Source organism: Acomys minous (genome assembly GCF_964271855.1).
Source record: "Acomys minous genome assembly, chromosome: 1".
In the NCBI taxonomy this organism is placed as follows: Eukaryota; Metazoa; Chordata; class Mammalia; order Rodentia; family Muridae; genus Acomys; species Acomys minous.
In genome coordinates this window covers 151,394,434-151,416,784 of record NC_140483.1, presented here as the reverse complement: position 1 = coordinate 151,416,784, position 22,351 = coordinate 151,394,434, and the positions used below count along the sequence as shown (strand labels likewise).

Here is a 22,351-nt window from a genome sequence, read left to right as displayed (position 1 = left end):
TGTTTTAGTATCTCATTAAGGAAGTAGATTAGACTATAGAGTAGCGCATATCTAAACTGTCATTTTGTATTGAAACCAAGCCGGCCTTTTGTTTCCTTTAAGTTTTTTTTTTTTGTTAGTTTTAATTAGTACAAAAGCTCTTGTACAATACAGAAACTCTAACTTAATTCTACTGAGTTCATAATGAAATGAATGTGATTATTTGACTTTTGGAATGCCTCCCTCTGCTCGGGTGGAATCTCTCTCCTTGATGACTGCATAAGCTTGGGATGCTGGCCGCGGTCGGTAAGTGCACTGGCATCGTACAACATGGAAAGTGGCACTGCACAGTGTGGAACGGCATCGCCATTCCTCTTTATGTTCATGTCATCTGCCCATCACGTTGTGCCGCATGGTCTATGTTTGTGAGTCTGTCTGTCTGTATAGATTTTCCCCTTTGAATGGCTTCTGTTAGCGTTAAAGCATGACTTCTTAAAAATAAAATGTCACAGCCATCGCTGTCCATCTTCTTAGTAACCCATTAGGCCGATAATGTCTCTGGAGTTTATTAATGAAGCCGAAGCTGACAGGGGTCAGTATGTCAGTGTCCACAGAGAGCGAGTAGCAGAGAGCTAGATTCTTACCAAGTCTGAGAGATGGAAGTTTTCTCAGCCTCTCACACTTGTTAGCAGGATCTTTCAACCCTACCCTGCCTCTACCGGATTCTAGTGGGAAAGGATGAAGTGACAAAGGCTCACAAGGATGCTCCGGTCTCTCTAGATCCACTTCAGAAGGCTGGGCGGTCTCAGTCCTAGGCAGTGCTCTTGACCTCCCCACCGTCCGCTGTGGACAGGCTAGGATTAAAGCAGATTTCTGTACGTGGCTTTGGGGCACATGGTCACTGTGGTTTCTTTTATTTTTATATTGGATTAGGTAATGAATAAGAACCTTAGAGATAACAGGGACTCTCACCAAGTGACAAATCAACTAGGTAGATGGTAATGGTGGCAAACCAGCGCCTGCGAGAGCGCTTTCCAGTGCATCTGTTTCTCTCTGTTGTATTTTTTTTTTTCAACTCTGTTGTATCTGAGAACTACCAGGGCCACAGAGACAGTGCCTGTGTAGCCCCTTTTGGGCCGAGGCAGCAATAGAGGGTCGCAGGCTAGGCTAGATAGTACAAGATGGCTTCCTAAGCTGCTGAGCCTAAGTAGCCCTTCTACCCTCTTCATGCTTCTCAGGGCTGCTTTTTAGAGATATAAAGATAAAGGTTCAGGAAGACTGTAAATGATGAATTACAAGCGAGCTAAGGCCATTTCTATCAATCTTCCTGTAAGTCGGCCATTTTTGAGTAAGAGACTAAAGGCGAGGAGACATGGAAACGGCTTCTTCCTCAGAAAGCTTTATAATCCTCACAGTTCCAAGGCCAGGAAACCATTAACAACAACACTCCCTTGCAATCCTAAATAAGTTCTAAGGAACTTATTCAAATGATAAGTCTTTTCCAGTTTCACTAACTGGCCCTTAACAGCAATACCCCTTGTAGATCAGCCCCACCCAAAGGGACAGGATGTGAGCAGCCTGTGTGATAGGAAGGCGCTGGTCAACACAAGAGAAAGTTTAAAGGTGACATTTGCTTTGTAATAGAGTTTTATTTAAAACATTGTTCCCCAAACAGTATCATTTCGTGGGCAGGGATGGAGCTCACTTGGGAGACTGCTTGCCTAGGAGGCATGAAGCCCTGGGTCACATGGGATGTGATGGTGGTGCCTGCTTGTAAACTTCAGTGCTCAGGGACAAAGGCGGGAGGATCACAAGTTCAAGGCCAGCCTTGGCTACATAGTGAGTTGGAGGTGAGCTGAGCTACACGAGGCTTCAGCTTTAAAAAGTTACCATTTCGGAGCTGGAGAGATGGCTTAGAGGTTAAGAGCACTGCCTGCTGCTGCTCCAGAGGTCCTGTGTTCAATTCCCAGCAACCACGTGGTGGCTCACAGTGATCTGATGCCCTCTTCTGGCTGCAGGTGTACATGCAGGCAGAGCACTGTATATATATAATAAATCTTTTTTAGAAAGTTATCACTTCAATCTAAAGTTAGTGTTATACTATAGCTGATTTTACCACTCTTTCCTTAAAAAGAAGGTGTCTGTCAGCCACCAGGGCTGCTGAGATGACCACCAAGCCTGGTCACCAAGCGGAAGGAGGGAACTGGTCCCCACAAATTTTCCTCTGACCTCAGAATGCTCAGGGACATGCATGTACACGCACACAAGTACATAAATGTTTGTATCTACACACAAGTAGATGAATGTTTAAAAAGATAAAGAAAAAGAGGGAGCAGTTACCAGGGTGGGCTGTAGTTCAGCTGTGTAGTGTGTGCTTTGTTTTTGCAAGGCCCTGGCTTCAGTCCTTAGTACCATAAGAACAACACGTTAGAAACAACTGAACACCTCAGCAATTGTTTTTCAAATCGTTAAAAAAATATATGTACTCTTTATTTTATTTTATTTTTTATTTTGTTTTGTTTTGTTTTTTTTTTTCAAGACAGGCTTTCTCTGTGTAGCCTTGGCTGTCCTGGACTCACTTTGTAGACTAGGTTGGTCTCGAACTCACAGTGATCCACCTGCCTCTGCCTCCCAAGCGCTGGGATTAAAGGTGTGTGCCACAAGTAAATTGTTCTGTTAAATAAGATGGTCACTAAATGTCTTAGGGTCTCTATTGCTGTAATAAGTGCTGTGACCAAAAGCAAATTGTGTTAAACTGACCAAAAAAAAAACCCAACCAGGACACTCAAAGAATTGGCTTTTTTTTCCCCCTCTACCACTAAAATATTAATGCTAAGCTGGCATGGTGATCCCTGGGAGTTTGAGGCCAGCCTGGTCCACAAAGCAAGTCCCAGGGCAGCCAGGGGGTTAAGTAATTCCTGTCTTAAAAAAACTAAAATAATAATAATAATAGTAATAATATATGAATGTTAAATATAGTTGGAAAGTAGCAACATGGGTGAATCTTGATTTTTTTTTCTTTTTGACTTATTTTTTTTAGTATTTTTAAAATATATTTTATAATTTATTCATATTACATCTCAATTATTATCCCATCCCTGGTGTCCTTCCATTCCTCCCTCCTCCCACTTACCCCCTACTCCCCTCCCCTGTGACTGTGACTGAGGGGAACCTCCTCCCCCAGTATATGCTTATAGGGTATCAAGTCTCTTCTTGGTAGTATTTTTGACTTATTTTTAAAAATTTATTCTTTCACAAATCTTATCTTAAATTCTAGTTTAAAGCTGTCACAGACTAGCTTTATAAAACAAAATCATTATCCATTGTAAACTGATCTGCAAGCCAGAAAGATGGCAGGTAGAGCAGCGGGTGAAATGGACACTGCGGGTCCCTCCCGTCCCTGTGGCCAGCTCCATGCTGCACGCCTGACTCACAGCCACCAGCCCTGTGGGCTTTGTTTCTTCTCCTCACCTCCCGGAGGGAGAATAGCAGATGAGGTTAGTTGGAGATTGGGTTTGCCATGTGGAGGAAGGGAAGAAGAACGATGCTGGGCCTGACGAGAGGATTCTGGTTCCGGGAACAGTAGGCTGCCTAGCAGTGGAAGTCAATCCCAATGATGTATTTTGCTTTTCGTTTTCCCTTTCCTTGGCGGAGAGCTCTGGCACGGCAGGCTCCTTAGAGATGAGGTGTTGGCAGGTTCACCTCTGTAAACCAAGTCATGCTGTCATAGCTGAGTCACACAATCGACAGTCTAGATTATTCCATGTAATGTGACATTCTTGTTTACTATTGAAAACGTTAAGTGTCAGTAATGAAACGGTGTCAGCTGAACGTTTTTAAGTGATGTATGTTATTTGCAGGGGAGAAGTATGACCAGCTTTCACTTCCAAAGCCCGTGGTGAGTACAAGCGCTCTGCTTTCAGAATTTAAGTGACCCTCTTCTTGCCTACTGCTATCCCTCTCCCTCAGCAACCGGGACAAGTTAGGATGGTAAATGTCCACTCTTCCGGGTCACTTCTCTGGTGTGTTCAGCTTTGGGGGTTCAGAGAAGAATGGAATCTGTGAACTGGGAAGGGGTTTCCTCTCCATATCTATGGTTTCATTTGCAGAGTGGTGCTGGAATTGTTTTTTTGTATATTAAGACGTTCATTGCCAGACCTGGTAGCACATACCTTTAATCTTAGAATTTGGGAGCAGATCTGTGACTGAGAGGCCAGCCTGGTCAAAAGTAATAAATTGGCTGGACAGTGGCCCTAAAATCCCTTTTAGAAACTAAGATTTCTATGTTTTGGCTGATAGCCTTTTAACAGCTTGTTACCCTTATGACATTTTGGCATTTATAATCATGAATATAATCCAGGGTATTTAGAACACAGAGACTATGGAAAAAGATCTTTTATCATAAGGACTAGTCTTAGAGCAATCAAATGCCCTGACACCCAAATTTCAGGAGCATGTGTGGGGAAACAGCAAACAAAGAAAACCCGACTGTAGAAGTAGCTTCTCAGAGAGAAGAAAGTGTGGTGGCAGATGAGAGAGTGAAGACTTAAGACTGAAGTTACAACCATTTCCCCAGGCATGAACAAAGGGTCCCTCTGGGGTCTAATATACACCGCAGGCCATCAGGTGCTCCTTGGTCAGCTCCTGCTGGCTTGGTGTCACATTGGGCACCGGTGGGAAACGATTAATCACGAGGATAAGGGGTGGGAAATACCCTGCTTGCTGTGTCTTCCGGTTGCCTAGACCTGTCTGGTCTGAATTGATAGTAAAAAAAAAAAAAATTGTGTGATTCATTGCATCAATGAAAAAGACAGAATAGTCTTTTAGGCACATACATAATTAAAAATTTAGGTAGCTATGCAAAGAAAAATTTGAAGCTAATTTTATATCATATTTTATTCCCAGTGTGTCCCAAACATTATTCCTTTACCACTCAACTTGGAACTGTGGAAAACTCTTTAGCCTCGTTGTCATCTTAAATCTTCAAAATCTTGTTTTTTTTTTTTTTTTTTTTTTTGTTTGGTTTTTTGAGACAGGGTCTCTTTGTTTTAGCCTTGGCTGTTCTGGACTCGCTTTGTAGACCAGGCTGGCCTCGAACTCACAGCAATCCACCTGCCTCTTCCTCCCGAGTGCTGGGATTAAAGGCGTGTGCCACCATGCCCGGCAATCTCAAGTGTATTTTACACATATAGCATCCTAGTTCAGACTGGCCTCATTGTGGCTAACAGCTGCTTTATTAGTACATATTTAGTCTTATATAAAAAAAATGAAGAGAGGAGAGAGAATTTATTAATTACTAGTAACAGTGGTAGTGAACACTTGGTATCAAGACAGTGTGGACAGTAACAAGACAGATAATAACACTTTTATGTCTTTGGAATGAAATGGCAGTGGGAGTGACTGATAAAGAGGGCAAGAACTGATGGACATTCAAATCCTTGCATTTTCAAAAGGACAGAGGGGTTGCTGAGATGGTTTAGTGGTTAAGAGTGCACACTGCTCTTACAGAGGGCTTAAGGTTGGTTCCTATTACCCATATAGGGTGTCACACTGCCCCCTGTAACTGCAGCCTTCTGGACACTGTGTGCACTTGCATACACGCACACACACACATGCCCCATGCTTCAGTGCTGAAATGCTTTTGTATACCGAATACAGAGAAGAAAAATTATTATAAAACTGCAAAATCGTTTTGTTAATTTTTAAGAAACAGTTATTTATGCCACAATTTATCACCAAAACAGTTTGGAAGTATGTGTTTTATCTAATTTGTCTTTTTTTTTTTTTTCCCGAGACAGGGTCTCTCTGTGTAGCCTTGGCCGTCCTGGACTCACTTTGTAGACCAGGCTGGCCTCGAACTCACAGCGATCTGCCTACCTCTGCCTCCCAAGTGCTGGGATTAAAGGTGTGCGCCACCATGCCCGGCTCTAATTTGTCTATCTTAATCCACCTTGAATCCAATAGACGATAATAGTTAATATACTGTGTATTTAATCAAATAAAGATAAGTTGATTTTTTTTTTATTTTTAATTTTTCGTGACAGGGTTTCTCTGTGTAGCCTTGACTGTCCTGGACTCACTTTGTAGACCAGGCTGGCCTCAAACTCACAGCGATCCACCTGCCTCTGCCTCCCGAGTGCTGGGATTATAGGTGAGCACCACCACCTCCCAGCAAGTTGATTGTTTGAGGTGCTGTAAGTTGGGGCTCCTGTAAGACAGTTTTGGATAAGAAAAGACATCAGATAGCTGGGCATGAAAGCACACACTCAGAAGTCTGAGACAGGAGGATCATGAACTTGATGTCAACCTGGCCTCTAAGACAGATTCCTCAAACAAGACAAAACAGACACACAATAACCAAGCAACAACAACAAAACAAGAAAGCGTGCTCATGCTGTGGCCCCTGAGAGCACCGCCTTGTGTCTACAGGCCTGGGCCCCATCCCCAGTACTTGGGAAAAGAAGTCAGAAAAGACATCACAGGCCTTAATCCATTGAGTGGAAGGAAGACTTTATTGAACTTAGTGGATCCCCCAATCTTTAGTAACATAATTTCAAGACATGAATCATTTCCTTAGTTAAATGTAGCACAGCTAACTGTAGCTTTTTTTAGAAAATGTAGCTCCTTTTTTAGAAAAATCTTCAGCTTTATATAATAAGCTGCATTTCCAAACTGTGTCCACTGGGTGGCAGGCTTGATCACTATTACTCCTTCTGTAACCCTAGAAGGGCTCTGATCCCTTCTTGTGGCCTCCAAGGGCACCAGGCATGCACATGGTGCACAGACCGTTCAGGCGAGCAGAATACCCGTAGGCATAAGTTAAAGTTAAAAAAATTAAAAGTTTGGAATTTTTAAAAGCTAGACAGGCATATGACTGTAATTCACATCTTGCCTATACATATATAAATATATGATTGTGTGTGTGTGTGTGTGTGTGTGTGTGTGTGTGTGTGTGTGTGTGTGTGTGTAATTTGAATGTGTTCCCACCGGACAAATGGCTTTCTCCAGTTCTTGGCCATTTTGTCTCTGTTGGCTTCCCTGTCCTGCACTCCTGCTCTTTGTTTGTTTTGAGACAGGGTTTTTCTGTGTAGCTGTGGCTATCCTGGACTTGCTTTGTAGACCAGGCTGGCCTCGAACTCACAAGATTCACCTGCCTTTGCCTCCCAAGAGCTGGGATTACAGATGTATGCCACTATGCCTGGCTACTATGGGAGCTTTTAACATGTCTCTGAGTAGGAGAAGTCTCACTGTGGGCTGCCATCTCAAAAGAACTTTTGAATATAAATTTCAAAGAAGCATTGCTTTAGTGAGTGGTAGGGCGTATTACAGCTCTCTGCTCTTGGAGTTAATAGGCATCTCTGAACTAGCCTGGTGACCTATGATAGGCTTCTTCCCTAGGAGCAATTCATTGTGTTCCCTATAGTTATGGAAAACAAACTTGTTCTCTTTTAAGTAGGAGACCACTGAGCACAGGCTTACATTAAATTCTAAGTTTAAAGTAAGGTTTTTGCAACCTGGCCTTCAGGATATACCTCTGTGATGGCAGAGAGGGCGTTGAAATTCAGAGATTTGAAGGCATTAGGTTATAGAGTCACAACCATTAGGAAAGAACTCACAAATTTGTTATTTGTTATCGCCCATCTTATTATAACAGAGAAGTCATGGAGCTCTGAGGGACAATATCAGTGGATTCTGAGATATTTTAGGTGGTGTCTTGAGGCCCCAAAGACCTTGTGAAAGGGAGCAGGCAGCTAGTAACACAGAGAACAGACAGCTGCACATGACTCCCGCCTTTGCCACCTGGCCCTGAATTCCAAACCAATGACTTGCTCTGAGTAGCAGTCACCTACCTAGTAGAATATTTACAAGTGCAGTTAACTGTCCAATCTAACTGCTTATGGGGTACAGTCAAGTTATGGTTCATTGCAAGTTTGTATGTTTTCTATTACTGCCATCTTTCCTCCCAATTAAATGTTAGTTTTCTACTCTTTTTATTGTCACAGAAGAACAGTGCAAACCTGAAGTCCTTAAAGCCCGACAAAGCTGATTCCGAGGTACGCTCTTTGGTCCTGTAACGGTCTTACATGAGTAGTGACAGACTTGTGAGATGGTCCTTCCAAGGGCAGGCCTGTGATTGCAATGTGTTCGTAGGAGCAAGCCAAGGTAGCAAAGCTCGGGCTGAAGCTGGGTCTGCTCACCTCCGATGCTGACTGTGAGATTGAAAAGTGGGAGGACCAAGAGAACGAGATCGTGCGACACGGCCGGAACATGTCCAGGATGGCCTACTCTCTGTATTTATTTACTAGGTAATGCAGTGACATTTTGACTTGTTTACATGTTTGCTTATTACTACTACTACTACTACTACTACTACTACTACTATTATTATTATTATTATTATTATTTTTTTTTTTTTTTGAGACAGGGTCTTATACCTCAGCCTAGGCTGGCTTGAAATTTGCAGCAGTCTTCCTATCTCAGGCTCCTGAGTACTGGGACTGTAGGCATGAATCATAAATAAATAAATCTTTAAAAAGTTAATTATAGATTGGGAAGTGAGGAACAACTCCACGGCATAACAGAGCCTAGCTTAAGCTCTTCAGGCTTTGGAAGCGAAATACTGAGGCTCAGGAAAACAGAATTCCTGTAATACATGAGCGTATAATGCCTTCTTTACTTAGGCATGTCCCCGTGATGTAATTATCTCCTATGGTTGAAGTGCAGATTGTTATTTCATCATGGTGTCTGCACGTTTGCTCAGAGCTGTTAGCTGCAGACGCTGCTGCTGCTGGGGCGCGCCTCCCCAACTTGTGCCTGGACCGTCGCTCCTCCTGTGTATCCTGCTGGTTGCTCTGTTGAAATTTACCTCTCAGCTTTCAGAGTTTTTAATTCTTGGTAGCTTTTAAACTCCTGAATAAAACTGGCCAACACAATTAGTTTTATGATTATTTTCTACAGTTTGAGCTGGAATTTTACATATGCCTCATTGAAGCTGAAACTGAGTTCCTGCTAGAGCTGAAATTAAAACTGAGGCTTTACTGGCTTTGGGTCTGATATTTTTTTCATTGCCAAAAAAATAAATAATAAAAAAAAAGGATTTGGTTGAGACATATTATCAGGTCTCATATCTTTACTCATGAAGCAAAATAATAAAAACAGATTGAAAAGGACAAATGACACTAATTAACTGTCCCGTTTCAGTTTTGCTTGCATTACAAAATTAGTTTGTATAATTTTACTATCAGTGTGTTCATATTATTCTTTAAAACGAGTTCTGCTCTAAAACATTGTTATATAAGCCAACTTCCACGCTTGCATTTATCTTAATAACTCATTGTGTTTTAGAGGAGAGGGGCCACTGAAAACCTCCCAGGACTTAATTCACTTCCTAGAGGTATGTTTTATTTTCATAAGTACTCGGAGAGATGAGAGGCAGTAGGGTAAGGAGAGGAAGGTGATGGAGGGTGGTGGGAAGCCTGCTCTATGGCGCCAGCTGGGTGGGTGCGTTACTTAAGTGAGAGAGTTGGGAGGGCACGTGGGGGAAGAGCACTTCCGAGGCAGAACAAGTGCGGTGCCCGTGATGCTAGGCCCACCTTTGTTTCAAGTGTGATGGTGGTGAGTCCACTCAGGCTTGAGAAGCCGTGGAGTGATGCCAAGTTCCATTATAGAGTTCTGATTCACCTAACACTATGATGGAGACGTTGACTGCGGTTGGGAACACCGAGGGAGAGCATCAGCTGTAGAGGGGGATCAAGCATTGTGCTTTTCTCTCATTGAATGCAAAGGCCAGTATCAGGAATGAGTGGACAGAGATTTGGGAGTTATCCACATTAACCATGAGAACTGAGAGACGTGAACGATTCAGGGCCGACTGAAGCTAAGAGAAAGCCTGCTGGCTTCCCTTTCAGGGCTAGAGAAAGGTGCAAAGGGGCATTTCACCTTGAGATCATGCTAACTAGCAATGACAAGGTATTCAGCTGACTAGAAGGTCAAAGTTCACTCTTTTCTCTGCCAACCCCCCCCCATACGCTTTCCTTAGCTTACTACCAGGACTTCCTAAATCATTCTGATATTTGCCTTATTATTGTTGCCAAGTACATTTGTTTTGATCCGTTATTGTTGTGGTAGCATTTTTTAAAGATGTATTTTATCAATTTATTCATATTACATCTAAATGGTTCTCCCATCCCTTGTATCCTCCCATTCCTCCCTTCCTCCCATTTTCCCCTTCCTCCCCTCCCCTATGACTGTTACTAAGGGGGACCTCCTCCCCCTGTATATGCTCATAGGGTATCAAGTCTCTTCTTGGTAGCCTGCTATCCTTCCTCTGAGTGCCACCAGGCTGTGGTAGCATTTTTAAAAGATTTATTATTATAGTTATTATTTGTGTGTGTGCCAATGCCACTGTGAAGGTGCCCTCAGAGGCCAGAAGAGGGTGTCAGACTCCCTGGAGCTGAAATTACAGGTGGTTGTGGGTGTCTTGGTGCTGGGAACTGAATTTGGGTCCTCTGAAAGAGCAGCAAGTGCTCTTGCCAGACAAGCCATCTCTGCAGCCCCCTGTTATGACATTTTAAGGTGTCTTATGTGTTCTGCATTTTAATGTGACCTGACTGTTCCTCCTACTTGTCTGGCCTTAGTTTTCACTCCTCTCCATAGTCCTGTTCTCTAAACTGTAAAATGCAAGGTGAACAGATAAAATCTGAAAATTACAACAAATTCTAACTGTCTGGGTTGGTCCTCTCAGATAGCTGGTGTGGGATTTGTCTGGAGGCAAATTGAGTCATGGATAGGTGAATGCAGCAGAATTCTAACCTGACCTCACTCCCCAGGATTTATGACTTTTATACTTGAGGATTCAAAAATTAATGTCTTACTTTTTGACAATTTTATACATGTATATAATGTATTTTATTCACCACCAACCACGCCTGCATTCTTTTATCCTGTTCCCCTCCCCCAATGGAACTTGCTTTTTCTTCTTCTCAAGTCATGCCTCCCTACTCTCATGTCTTTTTGTTGTTGTTGTTTAATAACCCATTGTTTACTTGGGGTTGCTTACATGTGTACAGGTTGTTATTTACTGAACCATGGGCAAGTTACCAGTGCCTACACTCTGAAGAAAAATGACTCCTGTTATTGGAGATCTTATAAAGTGAGCTGAGGATCTCTTCAGAAAGGACTAGCCAGTGTGTGTGGCTCTCAGAGTAACTGGAGATCCTCTGGTATAGAGGAGCCTTTCTGAGGATTTGCCGTAGGTCTGGAAAAACATTTTGATTCCAGCTAAACCCTTGTGTTTCATGTGATACAATGGAAACATTTTGGAGATCTGTGACTGGTTCTTTCTTTATTTATTCTTTTTCTTTTCTCGAGACAGGGTCTCTCTGTGTAGCCTTGGCACTCCTGGACTCGCTTTGTAGACCAGGCTGGCCTTGAACTCATAGCAATCCACCTGCCTCTGCCTCTCGAGTGCTGGGATTAAAGGCGTGCGCCACCACACCCGGCAGGCTGTGACTGATTCTTAATGTCTGGGTTATTTTTCAAATATGTGAAATAACTGAGAATATTTGTTTATCAACCATCCAGCACACATTGACCTAAAACAGTGATGTTTTCACTCTACCAGGTCTTTGCTGCAGAGGGATTAAAGCTTACTTCAAGTGTACAGTCATTTTCAAAACAGGTAATTCGTGTCTCCCTCTGTGTCCAGTGCTAGTGATTATACATGCCCACACTAGGAGCACAGAACTCATACATGGAACTATGTAAGATATAGGCTAGGAGCAAATTCAGAGAACATGTTGTTCTGTTAACCTGGTTTTTTTTTGTTGTTGTTGTTATTCTGTTTACATTCTGTACTTTTGTGTGATTATACTCCTTGGGGGAGATGGATCAAGCCCAGTGGAAGACCTTGTCCAGTAGGCAGAGTCCTGAGTTCTGTTTGCAGCACCACAGAAGACAAAACGTAACAAATATTTATGATTTGTGAAAAGTGTACATTGATCAAAACAAACATTGTTTCATGATGACATCCTAAGGGATTTCAGTTATTCCTTACTTGTATATGAAAACAGAAATAAGCACTAAGTAGGAAAAACATATAGGTTAGGTGGGTCTCCATGTGTTTGAGGCCAGCCTAGTCTGCACAGTGAGTATCAGGCCGGCCAGGTCTATATGTGAGATGCTTTCTAGAAAGATGTATAAAAGATAGGAGTTTTGTTGAAGTTGTAATAACTTCCTAAATTACATTTCAGCTAAAAGATGATGACAAACTTATGCTTCTCCTGGAAATAAACAAGCTAATTCCTCTGTGCCACCAGCTTCAGACAATAACGAAGACGTCTCTGCAGAGTAAAGTGTTCCTGAAGGTAAAGGAGAGGGTGGGCTCTCTGGAAATGCTTGTCAGCGTTTCATATGTCTGTCTGTCTGTCAGGTCAGCTCCAGCCCTGGTGCTGAAGTGCACAGAATCTGCTCCCTTGTTTCACACGTGCCTGAAAGCAGCTGCTCCATGACTGACCCCAGAGAGCAGCAGGCCACCAACAATTCCATCAGAGGCTGCACGGGAGTTCCTAGCACTGAGTGGCACTTCCGAGTCCATCACCCGGAGTCTTCTTCTCTCTGTGGCATAAATAAATGCCTTGGGAGTAGAGGCCCTTGTGATATAGCTGAGGAATTTGGGCGGAGTGTGACGGGGATGCACTGTCAGTGAGGACTGTTTGAGAGGACCATACACAGCCTCCTTCCTGGGGTTCCAAGAACCTGGCATGAGACCAGGCAGCCAAGTCACCACAGCTACCCTGAGCTATGCCTTTCAGGATCTTTTAGATCTCCATATTAGAGAAACTTGACCACTGTAAAACCAAGTAGATGACTACATTTTTTAAAGTACTACTGTTAGAATGACACACATGCTTTGTCACCATAGGTCGACAAGTGTATTACAAAGATAAGGTCCATGATGGCTCTTGTGGTCCAGCTCCTCTCACTTTGCTATAAGCTACTGAAGAAGGTGAGGTTGCTTTTGTGTATTTAACCTTATAAATGCAAAGGAATATGATGTTGTGCAGTATTCGCTTTGCAGCTTGTCTTCAGAGCACTGCAGAAGCTAACTGTCTTACCTTTTCCGTTCAGATGGAAAATAGCAGATGGGTCTCAGCGACAAATAAAGATATCACGGATGGGGACACTTGAGCAGGCCGGGCTCATCTCTGGAATAGCATTGTGGTACAGCTGACCTTTTTAAGAAGCCAATGATCCTTTGTACTTGCAGAAATCCATTAGTTTTTTAAAGAGAATGCTGAAATCTTTTTTTCTGATCTTCAGATTAGAAAGCTTACTGACAGTCATATTGCTGCGGCATTTGCTAAGATTCTAATGGCAACACAATCTGAAAATAGACGCTGTGCTCAGGGTATTGTTTAATCGCATACCAAATACCCAACTGTCTTAATGATGGCTGAATCCCAAAGACGCAGTTGCAAATGCACACTCCCCTGGGCCCCGCCCCCCCAACTGTTTTTTAAGCTATCTACAACACTAATTTCGCAGAAAACATACAGTGGCCTGGCTGAATGCAGAGTTTTTCTTAGACCTGTGGATCCTCTCCATCCCTGTTGAAGCAGGGTAATGGTCCCTCAGTGCCTGGTCACAGATCACCCCTGCTAGCACTGCTTCTTCTAACAAGCATCTCACTGGGTAAGGTTGTTAGCCTGCACCTGCCCTTTCCCTGCTTCTAGAAGGAAAACAACAGGAGTCACTCCAAAGCCCCGTGGAGCAACTTCAGAAGAAGAAACAGCTTTTTACTCTGGCTGTGGTATGCATAGCTGACCAGGTAGTCCTGAATACTGGATGGAATCCTAAGTATTTCTTACTGGTTTAAAAAACAGAGCTCTGAATTATTCTTCTCAGTATTGATGGAATGGTAGGGACAGAAGACAGAACATTGGAACCAAGATGTTGTTTAAATCCTAGATACCTGTGCACTGAATTTTATGTATGTGGCATTGGAATGCTCATTATAAAATAAATTGTTTTTTAACTTTACGGTTTAAGGTTTTTCTTGGGCTGGGGCAGTGCCTCTGCTGGTCACCTGTTTGCCTTGTAAGCTGCATTGTAAAGCAAGGAAATGGTTGCCCAGGAAATCACCCAGCTGATTTGCTGTACTGTGGAACATCAGAGCAAGGGCTGAGGGAAAGAGCATGCGCAGTAGTAGCAGCAGGTGCAATGTAGAAGTCACAGATGCTGATGTAACCAGTCTTTCAAAAGTAAAATCTTGTAGGTGGCTGTTAGAGGAATGACTGAACAGAACATCTGTGAAACAGACAGTATTGTCACCAACTCCTGAGTGGAAATTCTGATTTACTTTAAACTGAAAAGCAGGATGCTAACTTCACTGGATTCTCAGTGTAAATATTTTAATAATAAAGCAGATCCCTCAATAAAATTGTTATGAACATAAGGTATATGGCGACAATACCATTAGCTTTGACTAAAACAACCTAGGTTTATTAATTAGTATTAAACATCATGTGATAATGCACACTTCAATAAAAATTGTATGTTCAGTAACTAAATTCATACTGGCTGGCTTAATTGTGATCCATTAGCAAAATTTGGGGAGAGGCATACTGACCGATGATAAAATTAAAAAGGGCCTTTGCAACCTGTACTATTTTATGTGTGTATTTTAAGGTACTTCTAGCATGGGTTCTAGTCTGTGGAACAAGCATTCTCTTGCCATAAAACTAGAGGAGAAAGCTACAGCCTGAGAAAGAGACTTACATCTCAATTATCTAAGAATCCTTTCTGCTACTCAAAGTGAGGGTCTGCTGCCTGATTTTCAGCCTAGCATCTTCCCTGAAGATACCAAGTCATAGACTTGTCAAGACTGACGTATTTAAGGGACAGTCATGGTGACACTTGGGTTAAACATTTTGTCTTATGAGCTAAAAATATTTTTTTAAAAATTCCCTACAAATATTTACAAAATACCCTTATGTACCTGGAAATAGAATAGAGTTGCCCAGGAGGGGTCAGGAAACAGAGTAACTTGACATCAATAGCACAAGAGGACAGAAGAACTTACAAATCAGGTTTTCCAGTGTATAAAATTATTTTATTTAAGGAAAACTCAGCTTTGATCTCCTAGTTACAGGAAGATTTACTTCTCAGTTCCTTCTTTGTAAACTTGGCCTGGTTGCATTTATGTTATCTCATTAAAAAGAGGCAACGGCAGTCGCTGCATGTTATGACCTTAACAAAACTGCATGGTTTAAAGTCTTCATTTATAGGCTTCAGTGTCCGTGTCTAATCTAAACCCAGAACTTCATAGCTGTTTTCTAGCTTAGATAGCATAAACATCTTGTTCTGCTCTAAGGCACCTGTGCCTCTGGGTGACAGACTCAAGTACCTTCATTACTACAAATCAGCTGTCACTAAAATGTGCAAGATGGGAGTCGCCACCACTGCATCTGCAGAGCCAGCTGAACGGCAGCACGGTTCTTCCATTTGCTAGGAGAGGCCCTTGTAAGATTCAGAGCTTTGCCATGTAGAGTGGAAGGCGGAGTCCACATTCATTCTGCCTCTTCCCAGCAACCTGGAGGGAAGAAGCCACAGAATGGGCCAGCCTGGACTTTTCCAATTCATTCCGAAGAAGATTTGGGAAGGTTGGAGAGTCTTGTTTCTCCAAAATACCAAACGGTTAAAATATAACCGAGACAAGCAAGGGCTGGAGAGATGGTGCAGAGTTGTTAACAGCACTGCACCTCTTCCAGAGGACCTGGGTTCACTTCTCAGCACCTATATGTGGCTTACAAGCAGTACCAAGGAGGCTGCTGTTTTCTTTTGGCATCTGGCAGAGCCATATCACTAGAAATGGCGAGGGATGAAGCCAGCATAACTGCTTGTAGAAATGGCGAGGGATGAAGCCAGCATAACTGCTTGACATAGCTCCAGCAAAGCTGAGTGCATTGCTGCAATCGCTGGCCACTACTTGGAAGTCTTCCTTCTGCCCTGGGGATCATTAAGCACCGCAAAGCACATAGCTAGATGAGGCCATTACTCAGGAATCTTCTTAGGGTATCTGCCCCTGAGCAAACTCAAACAGTATAATTGGTGCAGGGTAAACAGACAATTGACAAACTCTGACTGGCCAGGAGAAAAGGTTACAGTTCAAAGGCCTCTTTAGGCTTAGAGCTCTCTGAAAAAGTAAGGATTTTTGGGGGTAGGGGTTTTATATAGGGCACAGCAAATAAGATAGGGTGACTAAAATAAACTTTTCTTATTTTATAGCATAGATGATGCTACATATGGTAAAAGGAGTTAGCTATTAGTACTGGTTATTCGTAAAGACTGGTATGTATATTTTGTTTGTCTGGAGAGCTTACAAACTGCAAACACTGCAACCTAAGGCAGGCAGTCATATATTAAATGTATTTGCTTTGGAGGAGACATTCTTTAGATTCTTTAAATTGGAGTTATAGGGCTAATAATAAAAACAATGTTTGTATTTTCTAATTATAACTCAACTTGTAACGCTGGACATGTAATGAAAAATCAAACACATACTCTGTATCACTTGGATGATTATTAGTCCCTCTTTGTTCTGTGAAACGTGTATGAATAAAGAAGCACCTGCTCGCTAGAAGGCCAGAGCCACAGAAGTGGCCTGATTCCTACAAAGTCACAGCCAAAAAAGTGGCCTGGTTGCTAGACAGTCAGAGCTGCTAAATTTCCCTGAACATCACCTGACTTCCTCCCTCCCTCGCAGGCTCCTTATCTCTACTGTCTCCCATGGTCTTATATATTTGAACACTTGGTCCCAAGCTGGTGAGCTGTTATGAACTTTTAAGATAGAGTTGCTGGAGGAAGCATGTCATTGGGGCAGGCTTTGAGTTTACAGCCTTGGTCCACTTCCACTGCACGGAGTGCTTCCAGTGTGTGACGTGGCTTCTCAGTCTTGTGCCTGCTGCCATGAGCACCCAGCCTCCTGTGACAGTAAGCCAAAATAAACTTGTGAGTTGCCTTCGGTCATGGTGCTTCCTCACAGCGGCACACAGGCAACTACTGAGACAGAAGCTGCCACCGAGAAGTGAGGCTGCTGCTCTGAAAACATATGGCCAGGCTTTATGAAGAATGCAACTCTGGACTAGAAAAATGGTTGACTGCTGAGAGCACTGTGAAGCAGGACTTCCTGTTTTGAACCCATAAGGCTGTAGTGCTGTGAGCACTACACACAGTAGAGGCCTGGCTCCTGAGGTTTTGGAGGAAACAAGGTCTCTTAATAGCAAAGTAGCCAGAGCCCGTTTATGTGACCCTTTGACAATGAATCTGGCTGCTTTCTATGCGGCTGAATTAAAAAGTCATGGACTGATTTCTCTAGCATTAACTATTTAAAGACAGGATAAAGTTGACCAATGAAAACAAGCATGTCAGAAAAGAAGGATAGTGTCCTGCTTGGAGAAAGGAGCACCAAGGAGCTTAATGCTGCCGAGTCACGCGTTGGGAATGGCTGTTACTGCTAGAGATTAGTGCCATGGAGAAGTCTCCTGCTCAACACCGGAACAACGGCACAGTTGGTCAAGGTAAGAATCCACCCAGATAAACCTCCAACCTGTGAAAAACAGCACAAGGTCCCGCCTATTTGCTTATAGAAAACAACGCCAAGGCCAGGCAACGTATGGCAGAGATGGAGTTTCTGCAAGAAGGCCATGAGAGACCACTGAGTGAAGCTGTGAAGGTGAAGGGCAGATCCCAAGACACCGGGGATACCAGGGCTGTGAGCCATCTGCCAAGGAAGAGCGATGCAGAGCAGAAACTCCCAGAGAAATATCTGTTGCAGGCAGCAATGCCGGAAGGGCAGTCATCTATTCCTTTTGAAATTAAACCCTTAGTGGGTGGAGCTGCAGGACCTGGTTTTTATCATGCTGGTTTTGGTCTTTGGTCCAATATTTCCTCACTGTGTCATCATTCCTTCCTTTTGAAATGGGAATGTACATTCTGTGCCATTGTATGTGCAAGTATGTAACTGCTGTTTTGAATTACAGGGGAGCCAATTAAGAGATTGCATTGAGTCTCAGAAGAGACTTGGAAACAGGGCCGAGATGCTAATGTATGGGACCTTGATACGGGACTAACTGCCTTTTGCATGGTATGGGTCTGCAGGCATCATGGGAAGAGAGTTGTAGATTGAATAAAAAATGACCCCCACAGACTTAGGTATTTGAACACTTGGCCCCCAAGTATTGGTGGTACTATTGGGGGTACTGTGCGGGGAGCTTATGGGACAAGAAGTCAACTCTTTTTGGCGTTACCTTTGGTGATGGTATTTTATCACATCAACTGAAAAGTAACTAATATGCCTCGAAAGCACGAAGACCTGAGTTTGGGTTTCCAGGCCCAAATAAAAGCTGGGTATGGTGGTATGCCCCTATAATAGCAGCCTTACCAGATGAGAGGCAGAGGAGACAGACGCTCCCTGGAAGTTCATGCGCTTTCTGGCAAAGTTCCAAGCCAATGAGAAGCTGTTCTTAACAAAAGGTAAACTAGTAGTAAGTTGTTTTCTATATGCAAGCGAACATCCACTTCCCAACACACAAAGCAAGTACCTGGGCAAGGCAGAGCTGACGGCCTGAATACAAATGGGACCAAGGCTTGCGATGGTAAGACAAAGGAACTAGGTTAGGTAAGGACTGGGCTTCTCCTGTGGCTGGTGTGAGCAATGCTTCTTGGACACTGGCTCTTCTCAGTGCGCTGACGGTTTAGGCCAGGAAGGCTGAGAATCCCGTGCCGTCTCTCCATCTTAGGCTCTGTATGTGGTTGTTGTGGCATTATTGCGTTTTACCACGACCTGTTCATACTGCTGCTGGGTCAGTAGCCCTTCCGTTACGCTTTTACTTTCTTCAAATTTGGGTAGTACTACTGCAATGTAGCCTTCAGTGGATGGCTGGGGAAGGAAAACAACACTGAGCATTGTCAACTGCTCTCTAAAAGGTCTGTAGGCAGGGCTATGCTTCCCCACTTCACATTTACCTTTTCTTGAAGAAGAGATGGCTGGTGAAGAATATTTTCATTTACTTCCATCAACCGACCTCTAACACAGCTAGATACAGTATATTCTTCTCCATCGGAGCAGTAAATCTTACACAGAGGTGCGAGCTCTGTTAGAAACTGTGCCCCCTGGGTAATGAGAAGAAAGAAGCAAATTAATTGTGTATTTCCATTTTCCTCTGATAGGTAGCCCTCGCCATTAAATCAGGATCTAGTCTTGGAACTGGTTTTACAGCAAAATGATTTAAGTAAGTAAAACCACTCATGTACTTCAACATAATAACCTATTATATAATCATGGGGAGTTTAGTTACTATCTAAAAATATATTTTTCAATTGCAAATAAGAAATCTACATGCAGCCAAGTACAAAGATTTCAACTTACAGGAAAATTCACTGCCAAGACTATTATAAAATTTACCATGACACATGCAACAATATCCTACAAAGGTAGATTCCTATCTTCTGCCAAGTATGGTGGTGCACACCTTTAATCTCTGTGCTCAGAAGACAGAGTCAGGTGAATCTCAGTTTGAGCCTAGCCTGGTCTATACAGTGAAGGCCAGGCTAGCCAGGGCTATGTAGTCAAACCCTGTCTCAAAAACAAAACCAAGCAAACAAACAAACAACAAAGCCTAAAGATTTCCAAAAGACGCCTATCTTTTATATTAGAAATTAATAGGTAAAGAACTTCTTTACAGGGTCAACCACTGAGACTTTGTGAAGAAGGAATATTTTTCTAACTAAAGAACAAAACTAATGGGCTGGTGAGACATATCACAAGATTACTCCCTGCTCTTTCAGAGGACCCAGGTTCAGTTCCCAGTACCCACACAGCAGCTCACAACCATCTGCGACTTCAGTTCTAGGGGATTTGACAAGCTCCCCTTACTCTGCAGGCTCCTGCATGCGTACACACACACACACACACACACACACACACACACACACACAAATAAGTTTAAATAAACCCCAGAAAACTAGCCAAAATGCAAGCCCTTTTTTAGTACATTTTAATACACTTCCTGACAGCATTTATGGCCATTGTTTCAGATACTCTGGGGGATGGGTAAATCAAGGGGGGGATGGGTAAATCAAGGGTGGTTTGAGAAATATCTCTAAGCAGGTGAATGAGAGTATGTTTTATGTACCGCCTTTTGTTTTCTTTCTTTCTTTTTTTTTTCCTGTTTTGATTTTTTTTTTGAGACAAGGTTTCTTGGTGTGGCCCGTGCTGTCTTGGAACTCACTCTGTAGACCAGATTGGCCTGAAACTCAAGAGATCTGCCTGCCTCTGCCTCCCAAGTGCTGGGATCAAAGGTGTGCATCACCACTGCTTAGCTACACTGGCCCTCTTTTTAAGAATATTTCTCTATACTATACCGACTACAGGCAGTTGGAGCCAAGATTCTTATTATTTTTGAGAGTTTTGTTATGTAGCCTTATCCAGCCTGGTGTACTCACTCGATAGCCCTATATGGCTGCATACTTGCAATTTTGCTACCTCAGCCACCTAAGACCTGGGCTTTATAGGCAAAAGGGATTACAGAACCTACTGATAGACACTATACCTCCTTTTTTGGGGGAGGGGGTGTTGTTTTTACTGAAAACTTATGTTGAACTGCTAGAAAAAGTCTTCTTATGGCTGACTGGATCCACCATAGCACAAATATAGAAAATCTCAGTGGGGGGTGGGGAGGGGGAAGGAACCACAGAATTATAGGAACATACCCGTTTAAATTTCCCAGATACTTTGTTCTGAAGTCGGCTACAGTTGGTACTGATCTGATAGGAAATACTTTTAATAGTTTTGCCACTTTGAAGAACGGGATGAGAGCCTGCCAGTGTGATAACACATATTCTACAAGGAGAAAAAACAGTTAGTCCTGTTACCTCCCGGCTGGACACTTCCTTGGTAACAGTGCTCCTGTGGAGAGGCGGCTATCCAAACTGACCTTCATTTTGCCCAATTCTTATCGCTGTCTCTTGGCTGCCACTGGAGCCTAAGTGTAGGTACGGGGAGCATGAGGAGACAATAGGATTGAATTTCCATCCCAGGAAGTGGAATAGTAGCTTGAGTAAACCCGGGGGAGCAGAAAAACAAGGCAAGAGTAACGCGACGTGACACAATGGGCCATCCCATAGTTTCTGGGAGTTCAGTGGTTAGTACAGGTGGGCTCACCAGTAAATGACTGAACAAGACTTGTTCCTGCCACCACACCCCTAGAACACCATTTCAGCACAGCAGAAGACAAGTTCATGAATGCTCATATCCAACCCAAGACGACATCAGGCTAACTACCTGAAGGAAAGTGTTGATAATTTAGTATTCCTGGTTTGCTTACCGGTTGGAGTGCTGGAGTACGCAGTGGTCCTCACAGGGTTTTCCTTTAACATCTGGAGGAATAAATGAGTTGCTGGCTGTTGAACTGATATTTACTATTACCATTAGATTATAAAGCTGGGACTGATGCTGGTCACAGTGCTCAAAGCAAATAAAGGTTCTGAAAGTGTTTAAGTGGCCTATTACAGATAGAATCGTTTGTGCAGATAAAGTTATTAGCTCCTCCATCTCGTCACTTTTAAATGAGTACATACATTATTCCTGTTAGAGAAACACTATTATAAGCACCACATTGCTTACGATGTATTGTTGTTTTGTGAGGCTGTCTGTATGCTATGCAAAAAATCGCCTCTGTGTATGATAGATCTCTCCAGGCACACAAATTCTTGGCAGTGTGTTTAAGCCCAGAAAGACCAAGGCGGCGCCCTTAGTTTAGTTCACATCCTTTCGTGCAAACAACCCACACATTGCACTGAGCCTATTTTAGTTCTCCCAACAGTGCAAACCTGTATTCCTGGGACTAGGAAGCTCAGGGAAGAGCACGGGTGGTTCACACAGCATCGATGGAATCCCCGCGGCATCCTGCCTGTACGGTAGAGCAGAGTTCACCAATCAGTTCACACTTACCCGCCTTATACCAGCGAGTGAAGTATCGATCCACAAGGGATGGCGCCGCGGGTTCGGTAGCCATAACTACTTCTGCCTCGGCCAGTCTGACTTCAGGACACCCTAGCTCTTCCATGCCACGGGTCTAGGCCAGGGGATTGTACTTCCGGCGCGTGGTAGCGTTGTGCGCACGCGCGCTGCTCCTGGGCCCCGCGGCCCCTCAACCCCGCCCCAGTCACCTGTACTCTGGGGCCAACGCCCAACTGCGGGACAAATACATTTGGGCGGTAAAAGGGCTGATGGACAGCAGACAGCAGGACCCTACCGCCTCTACACTACCGGATTAGGCTTCCGAAGCTACTGTCTGGGCGCGCTCGGCCA

The 22,351-nt window shown here is 43.4% G+C and overlaps 2 protein-coding genes across 5 annotated transcripts in view; one reads left to right on the top strand and one right to left on the bottom strand.

Annotated features, from left to right (window-relative positions):
* CTNNAL1 (catenin alpha like 1) overlaps positions 1–14,019 on the top strand; it is a 57,127-nt gene extending 43,108 nt beyond the window's left edge. Inside the window, exons 12-19 of one of the 2 annotated variants that reach the window (XM_084775969.1) lie at positions 3,840–3,877; positions 7,983–8,033; positions 8,131–8,285; positions 9,325–9,373; positions 11,603–11,659; positions 12,231–12,344; positions 12,902–12,985; positions 13,108–14,019. In XM_084775969.1, coding sequence (XP_084632095.1) covers positions 3,840–3,877; positions 7,983–8,033; positions 8,131–8,285; positions 9,325–9,373; positions 11,603–11,659; positions 12,231–12,344; positions 12,902–12,985; positions 13,108–13,167 — 608 coding nt within the window. In that variant the 3' untranslated portion in view covers positions 13,168–14,019. Of the gene's footprint in view, positions 1–3,839; positions 3,878–7,982; positions 8,034–8,130; positions 8,286–9,324; positions 9,374–11,602; positions 11,660–12,230; positions 12,345–12,901; positions 12,986–13,107 lie in introns of those variants that run through there. The other variant, XM_084775970.1, reaches the window with a different exon arrangement.
* Positions 14,020–15,069: 1,050 nt separating this feature from the next.
* ABITRAM (actin binding transcription modulator) lies at positions 15,070–22,336 on the bottom strand. Of its 3 annotated transcripts, none has more exons than XR_014778071.1 (6): positions 21,992–22,336; positions 21,366–21,417; positions 20,752–20,881; positions 19,006–19,152; positions 18,582–18,919; positions 15,070–16,963 (listed from the first exon to the last, which is right to left on the bottom strand). XR_014778071.1 is itself a non-coding variant. In XM_084776034.1 (5 exons), the coding sequence occupies exons 1-5, from the start codon at positions 22,104–22,106 to the stop codon at positions 18,776–18,778; spliced, it is 588 nt and encodes a 195-aa protein (XP_084632160.1). In that variant the 5' UTR covers positions 22,107–22,336; the 3' UTR covers positions 15,070–18,775. The 3 variants fall into 3 exon arrangements, 1 of the variants encoding a protein (XP_084632160.1); XR_014778072.1 differs by having other exon boundaries at positions 15,070–15,571; XM_084776034.1 differs by having other exon boundaries at positions 15,070–18,919.
* Between the last annotated feature and the right edge of the window lie 15 nt (positions 22,337–22,351).

Excerpts from the sequence above, each read along its gene's own strand:
- ABITRAM (XM_084776034.1), bottom strand. The coding sequence starts at position 22,106 with ATGGAAGAGCTAGGGTGTCCTGAAGTCAGACTGGCCGAGGCAGAAGTA. Across the intron at positions 19,153-20,751 it reads TATCTGGGAAATTTAAACGG|GGGGCACAGTTTCTAACAGA; the intron begins GTATGTTCCTAT and ends CTCATTACCCAG. Across the intron at positions 18,920-19,005 it reads CATCTCTTCTTCAAGAAAAG|CCATCCACTGAAGGCTACAT; the intron begins GTAAATGTGAAG and ends TTCCTTCCCCAG.